General features: G+C 41.7%; 1 protein-coding gene across 2 annotated transcripts; it reads left to right on the top strand.

The window, feature by feature from the left end:
• The first annotated feature begins 3,406 nt into the window (after positions 1-3,406).
• On the top strand, positions 3,407-22,403 carry LOC115159105 (alpha-synuclein-like). 2 transcript variants are annotated; one of them, XM_029708522.1, is made up of 6 exons: positions 3,407-3,542; positions 4,471-4,615; positions 4,835-4,864; positions 7,694-7,836; positions 15,543-15,621; positions 22,184-22,403. In XM_029708522.1, exons 2-6 carry the CDS (start codon positions 4,495-4,497, stop codon positions 22,201-22,203), a joined length of 393 nt encoding a protein of 130 aa, XP_029564382.1. In that variant the 5' UTR covers positions 3,407-3,542; positions 4,471-4,494; the 3' UTR covers positions 22,204-22,403. The 2 variants fall into 2 exon arrangements, with proteins under 2 accessions (XP_029564382.1, XP_029564381.1); XM_029708521.1 differs by having other exon boundaries at positions 3,407-3,561.
• The last annotated feature ends 2,666 nt before the right edge of the window (positions 22,404-25,069 follow it).

The following is a 25,069-nucleotide window of genomic DNA, read 5'->3' as shown; positions in this document are numbered from 1 at the left end:
GAAAAATACTCTGATGTCCTCTGATGTTCTATCATTCTATTTGGGCTTCGATCTAAAAGGTAGCTAGCAAATGTGAAACGGATTAAAATGACAAGAGTTGACAGCTGTATGAGTTCACCATTTACACAACATATGCTGCAACCTTTTGTTGAAAAAAGAATAATATGAAAAATAGTTTGTTTCATATTGGCTGGCTTCCAACAATAGCTGAATTTTCAAAGCTAACGAGCACCAATTCAGTTTCAGTGGTGTTTGCTATAATCTTTGCTACCCGGGTTAAATAAAGGTGAAATAAATAAATAAATAAAAGTTCCCTTGCGACAATTTAGCTTTTGCAACGAGACCATTAAATATATTTAAGACAATGGTAGAAGAGAGTGTAGTTCTGTTCAGTTTGGACTTCAGTTTATCGCTAACCTTATCACAGGGACTTTGAAGCACTAACTTACATCATCTGCATGCTGATCTTGGAATAAATTGACGATAGCAAAGATTCCATCTTTGACGACGCCACATAAATGGAATAGGTACTAGCTAGCTTAATAGTTAATATTTGCGCGCTAGCTCTGCATATTCAGCTAGTGTGTGTGCGCGATTGACTGGATTAACCTTATGTCAGTTACGTTCATTGAGTGCCTTTCAGACAGTAGACACAACCCCTCTGTTACCTTGCCAACTAAAAACTGGCAGTGGATCAAACCATTGTGAGGCAAAGGGTGGGGGGGTCGCAATCTTTTGAAACTTAAAAACGCGCTATTAAGTGTCTATAATCAGCACAATTGCTTTCATTGCGTATTATTAATATTATTTAAGTTACATAGTTATGTTTCAGTGATATATTGGGGGGGACAAATCATATTTTTCCCAGGATGGGGGGGTCGTGTCCCCCCCATCCCCCCCGGGATTTCCGCCCCTGCATGGGTGAAATAAATCATTCTCTCTACTATTATTCTGACATTTCACATTCTTAAAATAAAGTGGTGATCCTAACTGACCTAAGACAGGGAATGTTTACTAGGATTAAATGTCAGGAATTGTGAAAAACTGAGTTTAAATGTATTTGCCTAAGGTGTATGTAAACTTTCGACTTCAACTTTTTACATAACTTTTTTTACTTTTATAAGTGAATTTTAAAATGCAAGCACATGCACGCACAGACGTACATATTCATGCACACACATACACACACACACGTCTTCTCAAATCAGCCCTAGTTATGGTCCTCTAATAGTCCTCATGGGTGATGGAAATAAAGAAATGCCAATTTCCTCTGAAATTCACGTTTGCCAACAAAGAAGCACTTCTGTTAAACAGACACAGAGGATCGCTCTTGCAACTAAGCTCCGAAAAGAATGGCTAAACATCACAATTACATCTTTGGAATCGGGTTAGGAATACAAGTGCCTGTTTAATTGATATCAGAGTGGAATATATTCGTTTTTTTCATTTCTTATTCCACAGAAACAAATCTCTATGGCTGTGTCCCAAATTGCACCCTATTCCTTACATAGCGCATAGAGCCCTAGTCAAACTATATAGAGAATAAGGTGCCATTTTGGGACGCATCCTACATTCTCTGTGATGCAACATAAAGGTTGGGAGTTAGAAGACAATATACAGGACATTTTCCATAGGCTTTTTCCTAAGTGTTTGTAGCATTATCTAGAGAGTTTGGTCTTATATGATGTAAGCAATGCTGGGAGGGGAGGAGTGGAGGGAAGACAAGAGGAGATACTGAATGATGTACAGTCAGATGGCCTGGGACTTTTGGGGTGAATCCTGTGTAGATTTGGGGAGCCCAAAGTGCACAACTTTAATAAAAACACCCTATTCTATCATAATTCACATCTTCCTATCCTTCTACCATATTTGTAGTGTGGACCGAGAAGATGATGTCCATAAGCTTTGTGCTGAGCTACGATGGTGGCTAACTGAATGCCCAGTTTGCCCAGCCACCCTCCTACTACTGAAGCTTAGACAGATTGATGTGATAGTCCTGCAGATGCTCACAACAGTCCTTGGAGCCCCTGGCTGCTTATGAGATTGATCCAGCACGCTGCCACCATGTTTGCTGCTGCTGCTGCTTCGTGATAAGTATTACTTTATTTGTATTTCTAACAAAGTGTCTTCACAGTCATTGTCTTGCATGTTATAGAATGTCATTTTGCAACCATTCCTAGAATTATGAGAAAGAGCAAAATCAAATCAAAGTGTATTTGTCACATGCACAGAATGCAACAGGGGTAAACAATACAGATACAATGTTGCTTACAAGCTCTTCCTCAACAGTGCAGTGTCAATATCAAAGGTAAGAAAATAGAAAATCCAGAATAGGATCTTAAAGAGAGATATGCTCAAATAAAAACGAATTAGAAATAAAAACACAATTAATGCTATATACAAGGTCAGTACCAGTATCATATCAATGTGCAGGGATACAGTGGTAGTAGAGGTAGATACAATATGTATATGAAGGCATGTATAAAACTGATGGAACAGCAGGATAAGTGTGTGTGTGTGTGTGTGTGTGTGTGTGTGTGTGTGTGTGTGTGTGTGTGTGTGTGTGTGTGTGTGTGTGTGTGTGTGTGTGTGTGTGTGTGTGTGTGTGTGTGTGTGTGTGTGTGTGTGTGCGCGCAAAAGTGGTCAGTGTAAGTGTATGTGAGTGTGTGGTTAGAAACCTGTGAGCAGCCATCACTTAGCTGTTCAACAGTCTCATTGCTTGGAGATAGAAGCTGTCTCTGAGCCTGTTTGTCCGAGGCCTGATGCTCCGGTACCACTTTCCAGGGGGTAGCGGAGAGAACAGCCCATGGCTGGGGTGGCTGACGTCTTTGGCAATTTTCGGTCCTTACCCAGATCAGGTAAAGTAGCCCATGTACCACAAACACATCTTCTGTTGGAAAACTTCCATAGCACAACTGTGTTACACGAGTGAGTGAGTGAGTGAGTGAGTGAGTGAGTGAGTGAGTGAGTGAGACGAGAGACAGAAAGAAAGAGAGGGTGGAGAGAGAGAGACTCCGACTGGGCCCCCAGGGTGGTCCACAGGAAGTGGCGGGGCAGGGGTGGAGGAGGGAGAAAAGTTGGGAGGAGGGCGAGGAGTATGAGGGTGGGGATGAGGGGGGAGGAGATGGCAGAAAACAGAGCGGGAAGATGGGGGGAGGGAGAGGATGGAGGAAGAAATAAAGGGGAGGAAAGTGGGTGATCAGACACAGATGCTATTTGTGATTACAGTGTAGCATTCATCATCCTCTCCCATGATGCTTGTTATCCATCCAAGATCCACTGTCACCATAACTGATTGAATGAGATGGGTAATGGAGAGGAGAGGGGAGGGGATGTGTGTGTGGGGCGGCGCACGAGGTGGTGGGATGCAGACAGTAAAGCAGCCATTCTATCTCGAGCTCTCTCAGCATCAGCACCACGGGATTACGAGCTGTCTGCTTCTGAAACGGAGAAGAGTATCGGTTTCAAACCTGCAGGGCGAAATCTAGACAAGGCAACACGAATTTCAGTGTCGAAAGGGGAAGTTGGAAGGCAAATAGCAGGTGCGCAAACAATCCACAGGTTTGTAGGAATTCGAATGCCATTTTTTCAACACCAGTCGATTTTGTTTCATGATTAATTATTCTCAATAAACTACAATTGTTATTATTTCCCTTCTCTATGAAAATGTAAGACCGAGCTGGTATCGGAATTGTTCATGATAAAAGTAGGCTTGATGTAGCCATCATACAATTGTCTGAATGGTGAGACACCGTTTCTGGAGGACAGATGTGATGTGTGCTGCCAACAGGTGTGGTAAACTAGTTTTAACCTAGTCGGAATCACCAAGGCTTCTAACGGGAAATACCTGGCTCCTGTTGTCCATAACCATTGTCATGCATGTAAAAGGGAATTGGAATACCTGTTAAAGTGATGCTCCAGAACTTATGTATATATTTCAGCCAGTACTTTTGAATGTAGTGCTCCCTAGCCTAAACGGGTCCCAGTTTTGTGTGTAATACCTCATCCAATTGTGTACGAAGTCACCCATTTCGTATGATACGTTACGTATGATATGTTACGAATCCAATTCGTATGATATGTTACGAATCCAATTCGTATGATATGTTACGAATCCAATTCGTATGATATGTTACGAATCCAATTCGTATGATATGTTACGAATCCAATTCGTATGATATGTTACGAATCCAATTCGTATGATATGTTACGAATCCAATTCGTATGATATGTTACGAATCCAATTCGTATAATGTGTTACAAATCTGTTGCGATTAAGATCCCAGACTGCATCTATAAACCACATTAACCTGCTAGGTCTGTCAAAAGAAAGAGAACGGCGGGAGGTGGCATTTCTGCAAAACCCTAACCTCCTCCTCCTTCCCATCGTAATGCCATCGGTAACCGAGATAGAAGTTCTAGAAGTTCTTCACGGCACTGACTGCACAGCCCGGTTTGACATTTCCACAGCTGTTGCTGTGTCACTTGGACACCATGGACGCGCTAATAAAGGGATTCTCAAAAGCCAAGGATGGGATCGTGGCAGCAGCGGAGAAGACAAAGCAGGGAGTAACTGGGGCGGCTGAGATGACAAAAGAGGGCGTTATCTTTGTCGGTAGGTCTTGACAATTGTAGCCTACATGCTCTTTCCTTATACTTTCTTTTTAATCATTGCTCAGATGTTGAATGTTAAATGTTGCTGAGATGTTGAATGTAAGAAATGATGTATGACCATGGTTAAAGTGATCATTTTATTGAATGACTGTGGTCCCATTGACATCAATGGGATGTTAAATATTTGTCACCTGTCCTTCACGTTTTGTTCTTTTCATAGGCAACAAAACAAAGGACGGAGTCACAACAGGTAGGCTACATGTCACCATTACCACCATTACTCAGTTGAGTACAGGCTTAACTGAATGACAGCAGAGACAGAATACAATATGGAATTTTATTGAATAGTTGGGGTAGGCCTTGTCTCTGAGGAATGGTCCTTAGAACGGGGTTCCGATGATGGGCCTTCAGGTTATTATGCTGGTGGTGGTGGGGAGGTGGAAGGTCGTTGGAAGACTGTTGCTGCAAAACATCAAGTCAGAGACAGATATGCCCTAGATTTATGCCTATTGGTTGACAGAAAGGGAAGTGATTATTGCACAAGTGACCCCATAGGTTAATCAGCAAGCGTGGTGGAATTGCCTTAGTGTGCTATGCTCATTGGATGAAGTTAATAGGTGAATGACAGAGCTTTCCACACCTGGATTGTGTAACATTTGGCCATTATTATTTTCAAAATTCTCCAAACTCTGTCAAATTGATTGTTGATCATTGCTAGACAACCGTTTTCAAGTCTTGCCATAGATTTTCCTGTAAATTTAAGTCAAAATTATAACTCAGCCACTCAGGAACATTCACTGTCTTCTTGGTAAGCAACTCCAGTGTAGATTTGGCTTTGTGTTTTACGTTATTGTCCTGTTGAAAGGGGAATTCATCTCCCAGTGTCTGGTGGAAAGCACACTGAACCAGGTTTTCCTCTAGGATTTTGCTTGTGCTTAGCTCCATTCCATTTATTTTTTATCATGAAAAACTCCCCAGTCCTAAACGATTACAAGCTGTAACGGCCGTCGGGAGAGAGAGTAGACCAAGGCGCAGCGGAGTTAGTGTTCATCATGATTTTAATTAACGTAAGAACACGATACAAAAAACAACAAAACCGACAGCCAAAACAGTCCTGTCAGGTGCGAAACGAAACAGAAACAATTACCCACAAAACCCCAACGGAAAAACAGGCACTTATGTGTGACTCCCAATCAGCAACAACCAACAACAGCTGTGCCTGATTGGAAGCCACTCGGCCAAAATCAATGAAACAGACAACATAGAAAATGAACATAGAACGCCCACCCAATGTAACACCCTGGCCTAGCCAAAATAAAGAACAAAAAACCCCTCTCTATGGCCAGGGCGTTACACAAGCATATCCATAACATGATGCAGCCACCACTTTGCTGGTATATACGAAGAGTGGTACTCAGTAATGTGTTGTATTGGATTTGCCCAAACATAACACTTTGTATTCAGGACAAAAAGTTAATTGCTCTATTAAACTCTATAACTGTTTTAAAGTCACCATTGGCCTCATGGTGAAATCCCTGAGCGGTTCCCTTCCCCTCCGGCCCGTATCTTTGTAGTGACTGGGTGTATTGATACACCATCCAAAGTGTAATTAATAACTTCACCATGTTCAAAGGAATATTCACTGTCTGCTTTTTATTTTTACCCATCTACCAATAGGTGCCCTTCTTTGCGAGGCATTGGAAAACCTCACTGGTCTTTGTGGTTGAATCTGTGTTTGAAATTCACTGCTCGACTGAGGGACCTTACAGATAATTGTATGCGTGGGGTACAGAGATGAGGTAGTAATACAAAAATAATGTTAAACACTATTATTGCACACAGAGTGAGTCCATGCAACTTATGTGATTTGTTAAGCAAATGTTTACTACTGAACTTATTTAGGCTTGCCATTACAAAGGGGATGAAGACTTATTGACTCAAGACATTTCAGCTTAATTTTTTTAATTAATTTGTAAAAATGTCTAAAACATAATTAATTCCACTTTGACATTATAGGGTATTGTGGGTAGGGCAGTGACCAAAAATCTCAATTTAATCCATTAGAGATTCAGGCTGTAACACAACAAAATGTGGAATAAGTTAAGGGGTATGAATACTTTCTGAAGGCGCTATAAGTAAGTGGGTCGTTCCACCAATTCGGTGCCTTTTGAGAAGTGTAACTTAGTCCAAAAAAACATTTGATTTCACCTCATTTTAAAATTCTGTCATAAAGAGCACATGTTCAACTTAATAAAAAACATGTTTTACCATCTCAAGAAGTTAAATAAAAAAGGACTATAGTAAGTGCCAAATAAATCAAATCTAATTTTATTTGTCACATGCGCTGAATACAACAGGTGTAGACTTTACCATGAAAGGCTTACTTACAAGCCCTTATTTATCTGTAAATAGCCCACCCAACTACCTCATCCCCATATTGTTATTTCTTTTTTTTGCTCCTTTGCACCCCAGTATCTCTACTTGCACATTCATCTTCTGCACATCTATCACTCCAGTGTTTAATTGCTAAATTGTAATTATTTTGCCACTATGGCCTATTTATTGCCTTACCTCCCTAATCTTACTGCATTTGCACACACTGTATATAGACTTTTCTATTGTGTTATTGACTGTACGCTTGTTTATTCCATGTGTAACTCTGTGTCGTTTGTGTCGCACTGCTTTGCTCTATCTTGGCCAGGTCGCAGTTGTAAATGAGAACTTGTTCTCCACTGGCCTACCTGGTTAAAGGAAGGTGAAATAAAATTTTAAAAAATAAAAAATTAACCAACAATGCATTTTTAAGAAAAAATGAGTCTAGAAAAAATTTACAAAATAAACTAAAGTAATAAAAAGTAACACAATAAAATAACAATAAAAAGTTGACAATTTCTTCTTAAATCAGCCATAAATCCCCTTGTGACTGGGAATGGTAGCTTGTTTTTCATAAATGACTGTCAAAGCAACAAAATAACTAGAGCTTTACAACAAAGGTGAAACTTGGAGAAATGTTGAGTTTAAGTGGGTTAAAATCTTCCTAGAAGTGACCCCCACATATGTTCTCTCTCTTTCCCGGTAGTTGCAGGTAAAACAGTGTCTGGAGTTTCCCAGGTGGGCGGGGCCATGGTGACAGGTGTGACAGCAGTGGCCCACAGGACTGTGGAGGGGGCGGGGAATATTGCTGCTGCGACCGGATTGGTCAAGAAAGACCCAGCCAAACAGGTGAGAACCTGAGATACCTGACACATACTTCTACCTTGTTCAATATTTGATACCCTCACTTACACAAACACTTTACAGCTCTCTATCTCTTAGTTTTAGCTCTACCTCTCTCTAACACAACATTTAAATTGAGATGAATGACAAACAGGTGGGGGTTACTTTTTATTCTTATACACATATACAGTGCATTCGGAATGTTTTCAGACCCTTTGACTTTTTCCACATTTTGTTACGTTACAGCCTTATTGTAATATTGGTTAAATCATTTTTTCCCCTCAATCAACACACAATACCCCATTATGACAAAGCAAAAAACATATATATATATACACTGCTCAAAAAAATCAAGGGAACACTTAAACAACACAATGTAACTCCAAGTCAATCACACTTCTGTGAAATCAAACTGTCCACTTAGGAAGCAACACTGATTGACAATAAATTTCACATGCTGTTGTGCAAATGGAATAGACAACAGGTGGAAATTATAGGCAATTAGCAAGACACCCCCAATAAAGGAGTGGTTCTGCAGGAGGGGACCACAGACCACTTCTCAGTTCCTATGCTTCCTGGCTGATGTTTGGGTCACTTTTGAATGCTGGCGGTGCTTTCACTCTAGTGGTAGCATGAGACGGAGTCTACAACCCACACAAGTGGCTCAGGTAGTGCAGCTCATCCAGGATGGCACATCAATGCCAGCTGTGGCAAGAAGGTTTGCTGTGTCTGTCAGCGTAGTGTCCAGAGCATGGAGGCGCTACCAGGAGACAAGCCAGTACATCAGGAGACGTGGAGGAGGCCGTAGGAGGGCAACAACCCAGCAGCAGGACCGCTATCTCCGCCTTTGTGCAAGGAGGAGCAGGAGAAGCACTGCCAGAGCCCTGCAAAATGACCTCCAGCAGGCCACAAATGTGCATGTGTCTGCTCAAATGGTCAGAAACAGACTCCGTGAGGGTGGTATGAGGGCCCGACATCCACAGGTGGGGGTTGTGCTTACAGCCCAACACCGTGCAGGACTTTTGGCATTTGCCAGAGAACACCAAGATTGGCAAATTCGCCGCTGGCGCCCTGTGCTCTTCACAGATGAAAGCAGGTTCACACTGAGCACGTGACAGACGTGACAGAGTCTGGAGATGCCGTGGAGAACGTTCTGCTGCCTGCAACATCCTCCAGCATGACCGGTTTTGCAGTGGGTCAGTCATGGTGTGGGGTGGCATTTCTTTGGGGGGCCGCACAGCCCTCCATGTGCTCGCCAGAGGTAGCCTGACTGCCATTAGGTACCGAGATTAGATCCTCAGACCCCTTGTGAGACCATATGCTGGTGCGGTTGGCCCTGGGTTCCTCCTAATGCAAGACAATGCTAGACCTCATGTGGCTGGAGTGTGTCAGCAGTTCCTGCAAGAGGAAGGCATTGATGCTATGGACTGGCCCGCCCGTTCCCCAGACCTGAATCCAATTGAGCACATCTGGGACATCATGTCTCGCTCCATCCACCAACGCCACGTTGCACCACAGACTGTCCAGGAGTTGGCGGATGCTTTAGTCCAGGTCTGGGAGGAGATCCCTCAGGAGACCATCCGCCACCTCATCAGGAGCTTGCCCAGGCGTTGTAGGGAGGTCATACAGGCACGTGGAGGCCACACACACTACTCAGCCTCATTTTGACTTGTTTTAAGGACATTACATCAAAGTTGGATCAGCCTGTAGTGTGGTTTTCCACTTTAATTTTGAGTGTGACTCCAAATCCAGACCTCCGTGGGTTGATAAATTGAATTTCCATTGACTATTTTTGTGTGATTTTGTTGTCAGCACATTCAACTATGTAATGAAAAAAGTATTTAATAAGATTATTTCTTTCATTGAGATCTAGGATGTGTTGTTTAAGTGTTCCCTTTATTTTTTTGAACAGTATATATTCTTTTTTGCAAAAATAATTATTACCAAAATGTAATATCATATTTACATACGTATTCAGACCCTTCACTCAGTACTTTGTTGAAGCACCTTTGGCAGCGATTACAGCCTTGAGTCTTCTTGGGTATGACACTACAAGCTTGGCACACCTGTTTTTGGGGAGTTTCTCCCATTTTTCTCTGCAGATCCTCTCAAGCTCTGTCAGGTTGGATGGGGAGCGTTGCTGCACAGCAATTTTCAGGTCTCTCCAGAGGTGTTTGATCGGGTTCAAGTCTGGGCTCTGGCTGGGACATTCAGGACATTCAGAGACTTGTCCCGAAGCCACTCCTTCGTTGTCTTGGCTGTGTGCTTAGGGTCATTGTCCTGTTGGAAGGTGAAGCTTCGCCCCAGTCTGAGGTCCTGAGCGCTCTGGAGCAGGTTTTCATCAAGGATCTCTCTGTACTTTGCTCCGTTCATCTTTCCCTCGATCCTGACTAGTCTCCCAGCCCTTGCCACTAAAAACATCCCCACAACATGATGCTACCACTAACATGCTTCACCGTAGGGATTGTGTCAAGGTGTCCTCCAGATGTGACGCTTGGCATTCAGGCCAAAGAGTTAAATCTTGGTTTCATCAGACCAGAGAATCTTGTTTCTCATAGTCTGAGAGTCTTTAGGTGTCTTTTGGCAAACTCCAAGTGAGCTATCATGAAGAGTGGCTTCCATGTGGTCACTCTACCATAAAGGCCTGATTGGTGGAGTGCTGCAGAAATGGTTGTCCTTCAAGAAAGTTCTCCCAACTCTGGTGCTCTGTCAGAGTGACCATCGGGTTCTTGGTCACCTCCCTGACCAAGGCCCTTTTCCCCCGATTGCTCAATTTGGCCAGATCTAGGAAAAAGCTTGATGGTTTCAAACTTCTTCCATTTAAGAATGATGTAGGCCACTGTGTTCTTGGGGTTTTGCTCTGACATGCACCGTCAACTGTGGGACCTTACAAAGACAGGTGTGTGCCTTTCCAAATCATGTCCAATCAATTGAATTTACCACAAGTGGACTCCAATCAAGTTGTAGAAACATCTTAAGGATGACCAATGGAAACAGGATGCACCTGAGCTCAATTTCTACTCTCATAGCAAAGGGTCTGAATACTTATGTAAATAAGGTATTTCTGTAGTTTATTTTTAATACGTTTGTTAACATTTATAAAAACCTGTTTTTGCTTTGTCATTGTGGTGTATTGTGTGTAGATTGATGAGGGAAAAATAATAATTTCATCAATTTTAGAATAAGGCTGTAACGTAACAAAATGTGCAAAAAGTCAAAGGGTCTGAATACTTTCCAAATGCACTGTAAGAGAGAAAACAGAAGCAACCGTTGCTATTCATTTTAGTCTTGATACTGACATTTCATCAGAACCTATTGCCATCTGAATGCTGTCCTTTCCTTTCAGCACAGCATTTTTCAACCATTTTATATGTGACAGCTAATTCACTTCTCTTTCCCCCCTGTCAAATGGAGCCTGACCTTGAGTCCTCTGGCTTGTTGCTTTTTCCTTTCTTCTCCTCTTCCTCCGGCGTTCTTAGTTTTCAGTCATAAAAAGCAAGATGGATTCTCACTTGTCTGTCTGAAGGTCTGTTTATATAAAGGCAGAGAAAGATCCAGACAGACAATTTGCAGCCCTGATGGTCTCTGAAGATGAAAAATGGATTGTCTCTCTTTCAAAACAAAACTGAACCGAATCTTGGATATATAAAAGTAAAGCTTGCCTGCAATGCTGGCCTTGTAGTAGTAGTGATGATTCATCTTCAAACCAACAGCAGAGCAACAGGGCTTCCTCAGTCTGCCCTTCCGTGTTCTTCCAATTAAAGGGACAATCTGCAATATGTACTGCTGTTCAAATGGTCAATTCAATGAATGACAAACACCCATTGGTTCTTGAGGGAAAAAACTTGCCTCAAGGGTTTAGTAGAACTGAACTCAATCTATGCATTTGAGAATGGTTGCATTTCTCCAGCCCCATCCCTCAGCTTTATAGCAAAACAAGTGGAGGGGCTGCCATTTGTATGAAAAACAAATGACAGATTGTTGCTTTAACAGTGTTCATCTGCCAGGTGAATTAGCCACCCCAAAGCACCCTGCTGACGTCACAGGTACTCAGCAATCATTGCATTCATTATCTGTATAGTGTCCTTACACACACACACACACACACACACACTGGCATTATTATTAGGAAAAAATCAATGACATCAATCAGAGAGAAAATCTCACTAATTAGAAAAATAACTTTAGCTGCCTTCCTCCTTTGCCTTTGTTTGTTTATGACTAGATTAATAAATTGTTACATGACACACACACACACACACATCCACACACACAGAGATTAATATAGTGTTAAATGGGACAAAATTCTAGAGGGATTATACAATTAGGCTGTGGTTATGCTACTGAGAGGAAGTTATAAACAAATAGAATCTCCCTGGGCAGAGAAGAGAACAGTGTATTGCTCAATCAAAGGTTTCTTGAGGAGCTCCTACTGTATGTCCTTAAGTTGTAGATTTTAGGATTTAGAATTTAATGACAGACTGTTAACGTAAATGTTAAACAAATCGAGTAGCTGGCCAGTGTCCGCACAACATTTGGTTCTGGGTTCCAAGATCAAGGACTTCATAACAATAATTACCTACACACACCCAGAATTGCTACTGATGAATAAGATAAAGTATTGGAATTTTTTGCTGCAAAAATAATAAATATTTTGGTCTGGACAGGAGGCAATGCCTTGGAACCACTCTGGTAATCAGAGTAATGTCTTCAGTATTATTTTTCAGCCAATTACAATCTTTGTTTTTCTCTGTTAATCGCCTGTGTGTCGACACAATCCCCTGTCCATTTGATTTGTTTTGAAAGAGGTTTGATTGTGGCATTTCCTGTGGCCATTGATTGGCTACCTAGCGGTTTATCTCCAAACCCTGTCTAATGCCTAATTGTGTCCTCTGTGTAACACCTTAACGTGTCCTCCGAGTTTGACAGAACAAACACCCTAATTTTGGCCCCCTAATTCCCTATATGGGCGCTGTTCAAAAGTAGTGCACTACATATATAAGGAATAGGGTGACATTTGGAACGAAGCCAGAGACGGTGCACAGAATTGGATTGATCTCATTTAGACAGAGCCTGAGTGCCTGTCTGTTCCCTGCTTGAGTTCTGAGCCCCAGCCATTACAGTGTCATTGATATCGACCAAATTAAAAAGGAGCCCATCAAAGGAGCTTCTCTGCCTAGGGGGCTCCGACCCAGGCGCAATCTCTCTTTACCTTTATTTATCCCTCTATCCATCTCTCCATCCCTCCGTCCTAAAGCAAGCACGGAACAGCAGGTGAGGGAGCAGAGCGATCAATCTACTTTCATCTGGTTGTCCACAGCAGCCAGCCAACGCTCGTCAGTTAGTTAGACAGTGTGAGAGATGGGTTGTCTGACGACGAGGGAGGAAGAGCGAGGCTGCTGTTTGTTTGTTGAATAGGACACCCATCCACCCACACACAAACAACTGGCAACGCTAGCAACGATGCTTCGGCAGGTAAATGGATTTGGGCTGGTAAGACAGAACAGAGAACACACCTCATCAGCTCCCGTAGACCGACTCATTGCGCTCATGTCACAGATGCCTGTTCTGTTGTATGTTCTGTTGTCGAGCCACAAGACAAGAGGAACACAATCAAAATCTTGTTCATGTTTCATATGGGAAAGGCTCAATTAAAGTGAAAAAAATGTACGTATTACCTAGTTACAAGTTAATACTTACCTGGATAAGATATTCCAGTTTTTATTTATAATTTGAAATAACTATATCATGGGGCTTCATGGGTTTGGGTTTCTTGAAATGATTAGCAGAATAGAAAAATAGCACAGTAGAGACAGTATTTATTGGCCACGGTGGGTGTTGAGAGATGCTGTGTGGTGTGCTTCTTTCTATGTATGTATGTGTGTGTGCGTGTGTGTGTTTCTGGCTGTGCTGCGTGAACAGATGGAGACGCGGTGGGCGTTGTTAAAAGGAATGGCAGGAGGAGAGGGCACAAACACACACCTACACACACACATACAGGAGGAGAGGGCATGGTAATTGCTCTAAGGTTGTCAGCTGGTAGCCATGTCACACACACACACACACACTGGGAGATGAGTGGAGCTGTATGTGTCACCTGCCGGTATCTTATTAAAGGTCACACCAATGACAAGCACCAATAAATGCCTTGTATTGTAGCATAGAACATGCACATGGATCAAGAAGCAATTTCATGTAATAGGTTTGTTTTCCACAGCCTGCAACTGTTAGCACGCTTGTCATTACCAACAAGAGGAATACACTGTGTACAAAACATTAGGAACACCTTCCTAATATTGAGTTTCACCCCCTTTTGGCATCAGAACAGCCTCCGTTCGTCGAGGCATAGACACTACAAGGTATCGAAAGCTTTCCACAGGGATCCTGGCCCCTGTTGAATCCAATGCTTCCCACAGTTGTGTCAAGTTGGCTCAATGGCCATTGGGTGGTGGACCATTCTTGATACACATGGGAAACTGTGCGTGAAAAACCCAGTAGCGTTGCAGTTCTTGACACACTAAAACCGGTGAGTTTGGCACCTACTACCATACCCCATTCAAAGGTACTTAAATATTTTGTCTTGCCCATTCACCCTCTGAATGGCACACATACACAATCCATGTCTCAATTGTCTCAAGGCTTAAAAAGTCTTCTTTAACCTCTACGGGATTTCCCAGGACATAGACATGTCTTATATGGGCAGAAAGCTTAAATTATTGTTAATCTAACTGCACTGTCCAATTTACAGTATATATTACAGTTAAAAATACCATGTTTGAGGAGAGTACACACCAACAAAAAAATGTTTTTCATGGCAACTGGTTTGATACATTCACCTCTGAAGGTAAATAATGTACTTACATTCAGTAATATTGCTCTGATTTGTCATCCTGAGGGTCCCAGAGATAAAATGTAGCATAGTTTTGTTTAATAAAATACATTTTTATATTCAAATGTAGGAACTGGGTTCTACAGTTTGAACCCCTGCTGTGTCTGGCTCCACACCCACCCCGCCCAGCCATCTAGATGTGTGAAAGATAGTGTATAAGTTTACATTTTGCATTACCATATCATTGTTGTTTCTCTATAATTATTTACATGAAAATGTATCAATTGACCAATTCGGCACATTTGGGCAGACTTCATACAAAATATTGTCCAGTATTGAAATGCTGGATCAATCTGAAATGTTGTACACACACTGCTGCCATCTATTGGGCAAAATCTAAATTGCGCCTAAACTGCAATAATACACTATGGTCTTTGTCTTGCGTTTCAAAGATGATGGAACAAAAAATAAAAAATAAATATATTTTCTTTTGTATTATCTTTTACCAGATCCAATGTGTCATATTCTCCCACATTAATTTCACATTTCCACAAACGTCAGTGTTTCCTTTCAAATGGTATCAAGAATATGCATATCCTTGCATATTTGGGTATGTCATTTTAGGTGAAAAAAAAAGAAAAGAAAAGTTCCGATCCTCCCTTTCATCATACACTGACTGAAGTGGATTTAACAGGTGACATCAATAAGGGATCCTAGCTTTCACCTGGATTCATCTGGTCAGTCTATGTCATGGAAAGAGCAGGTGTTTGTAATGTTTTGTGTGTACAGCAACCAACTAACAAAAGTTGTCATTGTGTAATGTGGATATTTCCAACACTTCCCCACTGTTGACCTGGTCAGTGAATGTGTGTTATTATTACAGGATGAAGATGCTATGTCTAAAGACTCACCTATTAAGGAGTCACCAGTGGACCCAGAGGGTGCTGATACTGCTGCAGAGGTAGGATATTTACCTATGCTTATAACATCTTCTAGAGCAGTGGCTCCCAACCTTTTTTAAACCGTGGCACACCTTGTTTTAAAAACAATCGAGATAAAACAGTCAAGATTAGGAAAAGTTTTGGGGCACACCTGAGAGTAGGGATGTGAAGAGGTCTTCACGGGTCCAAAAAAGTTGGACCCGTTCCGAAATGGATCTATGGCTTTCCCACCCAACCCGATATGCATAAATATAACATTTATAAACTGAGACCCGTTCCGAATGGACCCGAGGGTAGTCAGACCCATTCCGAAAAGGCTTGTGGAAAACAGACCCTAACAGACCCATGATGGTTCAGATCAAAGAGACCCTTTCAGATCCGAGAGTAGAAAGAGAGAGAGAAAGAAACTTCTGACTGGGCGCTGCCAGCGCCATCAATAAACAAGCGATAGTGGCCAAATGATCCACAGTTACTTATGTGTCCTTAAACTGCCTATAAGAAATATCAAAACAACAATTTATTGTGTTTCGATGTTCAAAACTTTATAGACTATTGTTGTATTGGTTTTTACTTTCCTAAAACAATAATTGTCCACCTGATTTGAACACTAAATGCATCAGGGCATTGTATGCATATACAGTTGAAGTTGGAAGTTTACATACACCTTAGCCAAATCTATTAAACTCAGTTGTTCACAATTCCTGACATTTAATCCTAGTAAAAATTCCCTCTCGTAGGTCAGTTAGGATCACCACTGTATTTTAAGAATGTGAAATGTCAGAATAATAGTAGAGAGAATGATTTATTTCAGCTTTTATTTCTTTCATCACATTCCCAGTGGGTCAGAAGTTTACATACACTCAATTAGTATTTAGTAGCATTGCCTTTAAATTGTTTAACTTGGGTCAAACGTTTTGGGTAGCCTTCAACAAGCTTCCCACAATAAGTTGGGTGAATTTTGGCCCATTCCTCCTGACAGAGCTGGTGGAACTGAGTCAGGTTTGTAGGCCTGCTCGTACACGATTTTTCAGTTCTGCCCACACATTTTCTATTGGATTGAGGTCAGGGCTTTGTGATGGCCACTTTGTTGTCCTGAAGCCATTTGTCACAACTTTGGAAGTATGCTTGGGGTCATTGTCCATTTGGAAGACCCATATGCGACCAAGCTTTAACGTCCTGACTGATGTCTTGAGACGCTGCTTCAATATATCCACTTACTTTTCCTCCCTCATGATGCCATCTATTTTGTGAAGTGCACCAGTCCCTCCTGCAGCAAAGCATGTGTCTGCGTGCGCCATCGCACGCAAGTTGATTTTGTTCACCCACACCAGATGCGATCAGGACACGCAGGTTGAAATATTAAAACAAACTCTGAACCAATTATATTAATTTGGAAAGAGGTCAAAAAGCATTAAACATTTATGGCATTTTAGCTAGCTAGCTTACTGTTGCTAGCTAATTTGTCCTGGTGTACAAACATTGGGTTCTTCTTTTACCTGAAATGCACAAGGTCCTCTACTACAACAATTAATCCACAGATAAAACGGTAAACCAAATTTGTTTCTCATCATCTCTCCTCCTTCATTCAGGCTTCTTTTTCTTCTTTGGACTTTATATGGTGGTTGGCAACCAACTTTACTGCATTACTACAACTGACCGGAGTGTGTGTAACAGATGTAAATCGTACTCTCCTTGCATTGTGTTTTGTCCAAACAAGTCACATCAGCCAGTGGTCCCAGTTGAGCATAATTTATTTCTGTTGCTGTTGTTAAATAGGAAACAGCATGTTAGTTGTGCAGGGCTTAACGGTATTGATGGCTGTCGATGGCAAAATCTGTAGCATGAAGACAACTGTGTTAGCAGTGGGCTTATGTGACCATTACGTCGGTGTATGCCAGCTAAATCAAATCAAATCAAATCAAATGTATTTATATAGCCCTTCTTACATCAGCTGATATCTCAAAGTGCTGTACAGAAACCCAGCCTAAAACCCCAAACAGCAAGCAATGCAGGTGTAGAAGCACGGTGGCTTGGAAAAACTCCCTAGAAAGGCCAAAACCTAGGAAGAAACCTAGAGAGGAACCAGGCTATGAAGGGTTTGACCAGCATGGTCAAATAATAATATCCACTTAACCTCCCTGGGCAAGGTGGGACGCTAGTCAACAGCCAGTGGAATCGCGTGGCGCGAAATACAAATACCTCATAGATGCTATAACTTTAATTTCTCAAACATATGACTATTTTACACCATTTTAAAGACAAGACTCTCGTTACTCTAACCACACTGTCCGATTTCAAAAAGGCTTTACAGCGAAAGCAAAACATTAGATTATGTCAGGAGAGTACCCTGCCAAAAATAATCACACAGCCATTTTCAAAGCAAGCATATATGTCACAAAAACCAAAACCACAGCTAAATGCAACACAAGTTCATATTTATATCAAAAACCAGTTTTTTACATTAGCATGTGATGTTCAGAACTAGCATTCCCACCGCAAACTTCCGGTGAATTTACTTAATTACTCACGATTAACGTTCACAAAATACATAACAATTATTTAAAGAATTATAGATACATACATACTCCTTTATGCAATCGCGGTGTCAGATTTTAAAATAGCTTTTCGGCGAAAGCACATTTTGCAATATTCTGAGTAGATAGCCCGGCCATCACGGCTAGCTAATTTGACACCCACCAAGTTTGGCCCTCACCAAACTCAGATTTACTATAAGAAAAATTGGATTACCTTTGCTGTTCTTCGTCAGAATGCACTCCCAGGACTTCTACTTCAACAACAAATGTTGTTTTGGTTCAAAATAATCCATAGTTATATCCAAATACCTCCGTTTTGTTTGTGCATTCAGGTCAGTATCCGAAGGGTGACGTGCGAGCGCATTTCGTGACAAAAGAATTCAAAATATTCCATTACTGTACTTCGAAGCATGTCAAACGCTGTTTAAAATCAATTTTTATGCGATTTTTCTCATAAAATAGCGATAATATTCCAACCGGGCGACGTTGTATTCATTCAAAGAGAGAAAGAAAAACATGGAGAATTCACATGAACGCGCATCTCCAGTGTCACTGTTCTCAGCCTGACCACTCACAAAATCTCCTGCTGTTTTTCGCCCAGAGACTGGAGAGATGTCATTCCACTTTCTGGCGCCTTCTGAGAGCCAATGGAAGCCTTAGAAAATGTTACGTTACAGCAGAGATGCTGTATTTTTGATAGAGATGCCGCAGAAGGAGATACTCACAGACACCATTCAAACAGTTTTAGAAACTTTAGAGTGTTTTCTATCCAAATCTACTAATTATATGCATATTCTCATTTCTGGGCAAGAGTAGTAATCAGTTTAAATCGGGTAAATGTTTTATCCGGCCGTGCAAATACTGCCCCCTAGCCCCAACAGGTTAATATCCACTCATATAATAAGCTAACTCCCTTATTTACAGCAATCGTATGCCAAAGCACATCCCAGAAAGCCCCTCAATCCCTAACAGGTACCATATACCCGCACATGTATAAATCAGTAATGTACAGCAAACTTGTACACATTGTAAATTAGAAAATAGAAAACAGTATTCAGAACGTGACCTACTCCTTGCATCACATTTTCATACTGGGAAGACCTGACGTTCGCGATCTCCCCCTATCTGCAAGCGGGGCCAATCACAACACGCCTTATTGTCATCAGAGTTGAACCAACCAATAAGAATGTGTCACGGGCGTCGTAAGGATTGGACCAAGGCGCAGCGGGTAAAGTGCTCATCTTCTTAATTTATTAGAAATAACACTTAAACAAAATAAACGTACGACGAAAAACAGTTCCATAAGGCACACAGGCTATACAGAAAATAACCACCCACAAAACACAAGTGAAACAAACCTCAACTAAATATGGCCTCCAATTAGAGACAACGACAACCAGCTGCCTCTAATTGGAGGTCCTACCAAAAACCCAACATAGAAATAGAAAACTAGATTTAAACATAGAAATAGAAAACATGGAACCTAAACCAAAAACACCAAAACACACAAAACGAACACCCCCTGCCACGCCCTGACCAAACTACAATGACAAATAACTCCTTTTACTGGTCAGGACGTGACAGAATGCTTGAACATTAAATACACCTTTCTTTAGAGGCAAGTGGAAACATAACCAACCCTGTTACATGTGGACCACAGATCATCTTTCAATCACCCACGTGGGTATATGCGCCAGCTAGGCAGACGTTTGTTGACGCACGCGAGCAGTGTGGGTGCAATGACTGAATAACATGTACGTGACGCAAGCAGTGTGGTCAGCATGTAACCACCCTTTGATAAACTGAATCAGGTTAGATGCAACTGGGTTTGGAGCGAAAACCTACAGGAGGGCAACTCTCCAGGAACAGGATTCGAGAGCCCTGCTTTGATCTTTTGTGACAATCAAACCAATATTTCAGTCTCAAACTGAGTCATTAGCTAGGTTTCCATCCAAATTGCGACAGATTTTCATGCAAATATTCAAAAATCTTCATAAAACAAGATGCACATTTTCCCACCAGTGATGTGTTTGCATCAAACTTACTTTTAGTGGATAAAAGGCTGTGCGTTATAACGTAACGTTAGTGCACATAGGGGATGCGAGTCACGTAGTGTACATAGATTCCCAGGTACCGAATGAAAATGTTAAATGGCATACCATCGCATTTTCAACTCTACTGATGGTTTTGCCACAACAACTGTTTCGTTATATAGAAAATGTGCCCACTCTGGTCTTGGCACATGTGCTCTATCCAACATTTCGCAGATACAATGCGGGTAGGCTACCCACATTATGAGATGAATATGGATAAGAGCGATATTATTTGTATTTGTCAAACGGCAGCCAAGCTTCGATCATCACGTCACCAGAATAAGACTCTACATATTTATTGGAAAGGAGCATCAAGCTCACCACCATGCACTTTCACCACCCTTTGAAGTCCATCATCATTTATTTAATCTGTAGCCTAATAAACTGCGTGCTTTCCCGAGTCTTAGTGGGAGGACTACACAACATATCATCGCATCACTCCAAGTTTGTTTGCACATAAAGGGGTTTCCACCGCCATTTCTCGTAGAATTAATTTTACAGACACAAAAAGACCCCACCATGTCGAAGGAACACATTTTCTGACGGCATTTATAAAATTGTAATGGCATTTCATGTTTCTGTCAGCCCTGTCGTGACATTTTCATGAGTCAGGAAATTCATCCATATGAAATGGTTGGATGGAAGCATGGTTTGTGCATCAGCAATTAATGGTTTACTCCTCATCATCCTCCCCTTTTTAGATAGTCATCCTTTTCCATGTTTCATTCATCAGATTGTTTTGCATGGGTTTTGTGTTAAATTGTTTATTTTGGCTGTTAAGAAGGCTGAGGTTCCCATTTCCTCACAAGAAGTCCTTTTGGGTTCCATCCACCATCATCATGGTCCATAAGCACCATGTATGTATATGATATGATTTGTTAATTAATCTTATTTTTAACATTATGTACAAATAGGGTAATACTTTACCTTAAGTTACCCTAATACCTATGTAACTACACATTAGGTGACCCTTGTATTTCATTTCTGCATTGTCTCTATGCACACTCACAGGACTCTAAACACTCACGCACACTGACACTCCAACACACACACACGTTTTTCCTGACTCTACACACACGTACTGACATACAATCATAATTTACACTGAGTGTAAAAAACATTATGAACACCTGCTCTTTCCATGACAGACTGACCAGGTGAATCCAGGTGAAGGCTATGATCCTTATTGATGTCACCTGTTAAATCCACTTCAATCAGTGTAGATGTGTTAAAATGGTCGACCACCTAAAGAACATCCAGCCAATTTGACACAACTGTGGGAAGTACTGGAGTCAACATGGGCTAGCATCCCTGTAAAGTGCTTGCGATACCTTGTAGCGGCCGTCATAGTAAATAAGAATTTGTTCTTAACTGACTTGCCTAGTTAAATAAAAGTTACTTTCTAAAAAGAAATAGAGGTCATGTCCCGACGAATTGAGGCTGTTCTGAGGGCAAAAGGAAGTGCAACTCATTATTAAGAAGGTGTTCCTAATGTTTTTTACTCTCAGTGTACGCTGCTGTTGATCATATATCCTGATACCTAGTCACCTTACACCTATACATATCTACCTCTACGACTCCAGTATTCCTGCACATTGTAAATATGGTATTTGGAACTGACACTGTATATAGCTTCTTACTTTCTGGTGCACTTCTTATTTCGTATTTTTATTTCTTGTGTGTTTTTGTTCTACCTTTTGTTATTTTTAGTGCTACATTGATATTGATTACTGCATTGTTGTGTTTGGAGCTTGCAAAAAAGGCACTCCACTGTGCTTGTACACGTGACATTAAAACGTGAAACGTGAAATAGCTTTAGTAACGTTGTATTAACATGTAGTTACACAGTAACTGCTTTTTTAGATGGTAATAGAGTTCAGTGTTATCAGTTGTTACTCAAGTGGGAAAATAATTTCATTATAATTCTAAAAGTAACCTCTCACCCTCTGTGCTTGCAGGATTCCGATGGCTATTAGAAGTACAGCACTGTCAACTGCCTCATCTCAGAACAATCCAGAACTACTGTAACAATCCAGAATCAATTATCAAAACATTCCATGTCACCCTGCCAAGTCCGGTCGTGCCTCATTGTGTTCCTTAATGGTGTCTGTGCCATGTGTGTGTGTATGACTGCGTGTGTGTATGTATTAGTGTGTGTGTAACGTGTGTATGAGTGTGTCTTAATGCTTAGTGGGTGTGTGTGTGTGTGTGTGTGTGTGTGCGTCAGTGTGTGTGTGCGTCAGTGTGTGTGCGTCAGTGTGTGTGTGTGTGTGTGTGTGTGTGTGTGTGTGTGTGTGTGTGTGTGTGTGTGTGTGTGTGTGTGTGTGTTCTGGAGTCTCCGTCAGTCAGTCCTGAGTGGGGTCTATGCGCCCTTCTGGTCCAGCTGTCATCTTCAGTAACTCCCTCCCACTAAGGCAGCCACCTGGACACAGAAGGGACTGCCTTTATGTTCTGTCTATCTGTCTGTGGACTTTGTGGCTTTGAAGTAAATACAAATACTGTATACAGGACTGTGTCCACCCACTCTGCTCAGAGTGGGGGAAAATGCGCTTTGGTGATGAAATGTCACTTCCTTATGTTATAAAATAAATTAAACCAAGAAAAATATGATTATTCATGTTCTGAATTGTTCAGTGGAGCATTTCTCTAACATATCACTAATGATATCCAAAAAGTCGGATTTCCTAACCTAACGCAGCCAATAATAAGCACCGCACTCTGTTGACATAGCAAGTTTCTCGTAACTACTTGAGGATTTTACATTTTTTGGTGGTCGTCCTAAAACTTGTTTCCGCAGGTTGCAAAAAAGCTAAATTAGCATGACAAGCTGAATTAAATGTAAAAGGCTTTGAAAATAAAAAAGCTTGGTATACGCTCAGTGCTCTGTTGACATTTCACAGATGTACACTTGTTTTTGTGAGAAATGAAAAAATATATAAAAGGAATTTTGAATTAATATGAATATGAAGCGTATACTAAAATATGACATGTCTCAAAATCAATATCCATATTACCTTGATTGTTTTATGTCCTGCGGATTCGAGAAGAATGACGACGAGTTCAATGGAAAAGTGAGCCAGTAGCCTTAATTCTTGCACAGAATCCAACCTAGCTGATTGCGATGCAATTTTCCTGATTTTCTTTACCCCTTTTTTCTCTGGCCTCCACTGATTTAGTCACCTTAATTCTAGCCATCCTAGAAGGGTAATAACTCCAATAACTTTTGAACTGGGTATAATTGAGACATGAGATTTGGATCTCCACTGATTTTCTTAAAGGATTATCTACACAATTAACATTATTTTTACCTATTGGTCAAAAGATGGGTTTTTGATTGAACACCCTAGATATAAACTCAGCAAAAAAAGAAACGTCCTCTCACTGTCAACTGCGTTTATTTTCACCAAACTTAACATGTGTTAATATTTGTGTGAACATAACAAGATTCAACAACTGAGACATAAACTGAACAAGTTCCACAGACATGTGACAAACAGAAATTGAATAATGTGTCCCTGAACAAAGGGGGGGGGGGTCAAAATCAAAAGTAACAGTCAGTATCTGGTGTGGCCACCAGCTGCATTAAGTACTGCAGTGCATCTCCTCCTCATGGACTGCACCAGATTTGCCAGTTCTTGCTGTGAGATGTTACCCCACTCTTCCAGCAAGGCACCTGCAAGTTCCCAGACATTTCTGGGGGGGAATGGCCCTAGCCTCACCCTCCGATCCAAGTGGTCCCAGACGTGCTCAATGGGATTGAGATCCGGGCTCTTCGCTGGCCATGGCAGAACACTGACATTCCTGTCTTGCAGGAAATCACGCACAGAACGAGCAGTATGGCTGGTGGCATTGTCATGCTGGAGGGTCATGTCAGGATGTCAGGATGAGCCTGCAGGAAGGGTACCACATGAGGGAGGAGGATGTCTTCCCTGTAACGCACAGCAATGACAACAAGCTCAGTCCGATGATGCTGTGACACACAGCCCCAGACCATGACGGACGCTCCACCTCCAAATCGATCCCGCTCCAGAGTACAGGCCTCGGTGTAGCGCTCATTCCTTTGACGATAAACGCGAATCCAACCATCACCCCTGGTGAGACAAAACCGCGACTCGTCAGTGAAGAGCACTTTTTGCCAGTCCTATCTGGTCCAGCGACGGTGGGTTTGTGCCTATAAGTGACGTTGTTGCCGGTGATGTCTGGTGAGGACCTGCCTTACAACAGGTCTATAAGCCCTCAGTCCAGCCTCTCTCAGCCTATTGCGGAGAGTCTGAGCACTGATGGAGGGATTGTGCGTTCCTGTTGTTGCCATCCTGTACCTGTCCCACAGGTGTGATGTTCGGATCCTGTGCAGGTGTTGTTACACATGGTCTGCCACTGCGAGGACGATCAGCTGTCCGTCCTGTCTCCCTGTAGTGCTGTCTTAGGCGTCTCACAGTACAGACATTGCATTTATTGTCCTGGCCACATCTGCAGTCCTCATGCCTCCTTGCAGCATTTACATTTACATTTTAGTCACTTAGCAGACAGTCTTATCCAGAGCAACTTACAGTAGTGAATGCATTTTTTTTTTATATAATTTTTTTTTACTGGCCTCCCGTGGGAATCGAACCCACAACCCTGGCGTTAAACACAACATGCTCTACCAACTGAGCCACAGGGATGACCACAAGCATGCCTGCAGATGAGCAGGGACCCTGGGACCTTTCTTTTGGTGGTTTTCAGAGTCAGTAGAAAGGCCTCTTTAGTGTCCTAAGTTTTCATAACTGTGACCTTAGTTGCCTACCGTCTGTAAGCTGTTAGTGTCATAACGACCGTTCCACAGGTGCATGTTCATTAATT

This window comes from Salmo trutta, chromosome 23, assembly GCF_901001165.1.
Source record: "Salmo trutta chromosome 23, fSalTru1.1, whole genome shotgun sequence".
Lineage (NCBI taxonomy): Eukaryota > Metazoa > Chordata > Actinopteri > Salmoniformes > Salmonidae > Salmo > Salmo trutta.
Note: the sequence above shows the minus strand (reverse complement) of the source record. Positions and strands in the feature narration are given on the sequence as shown.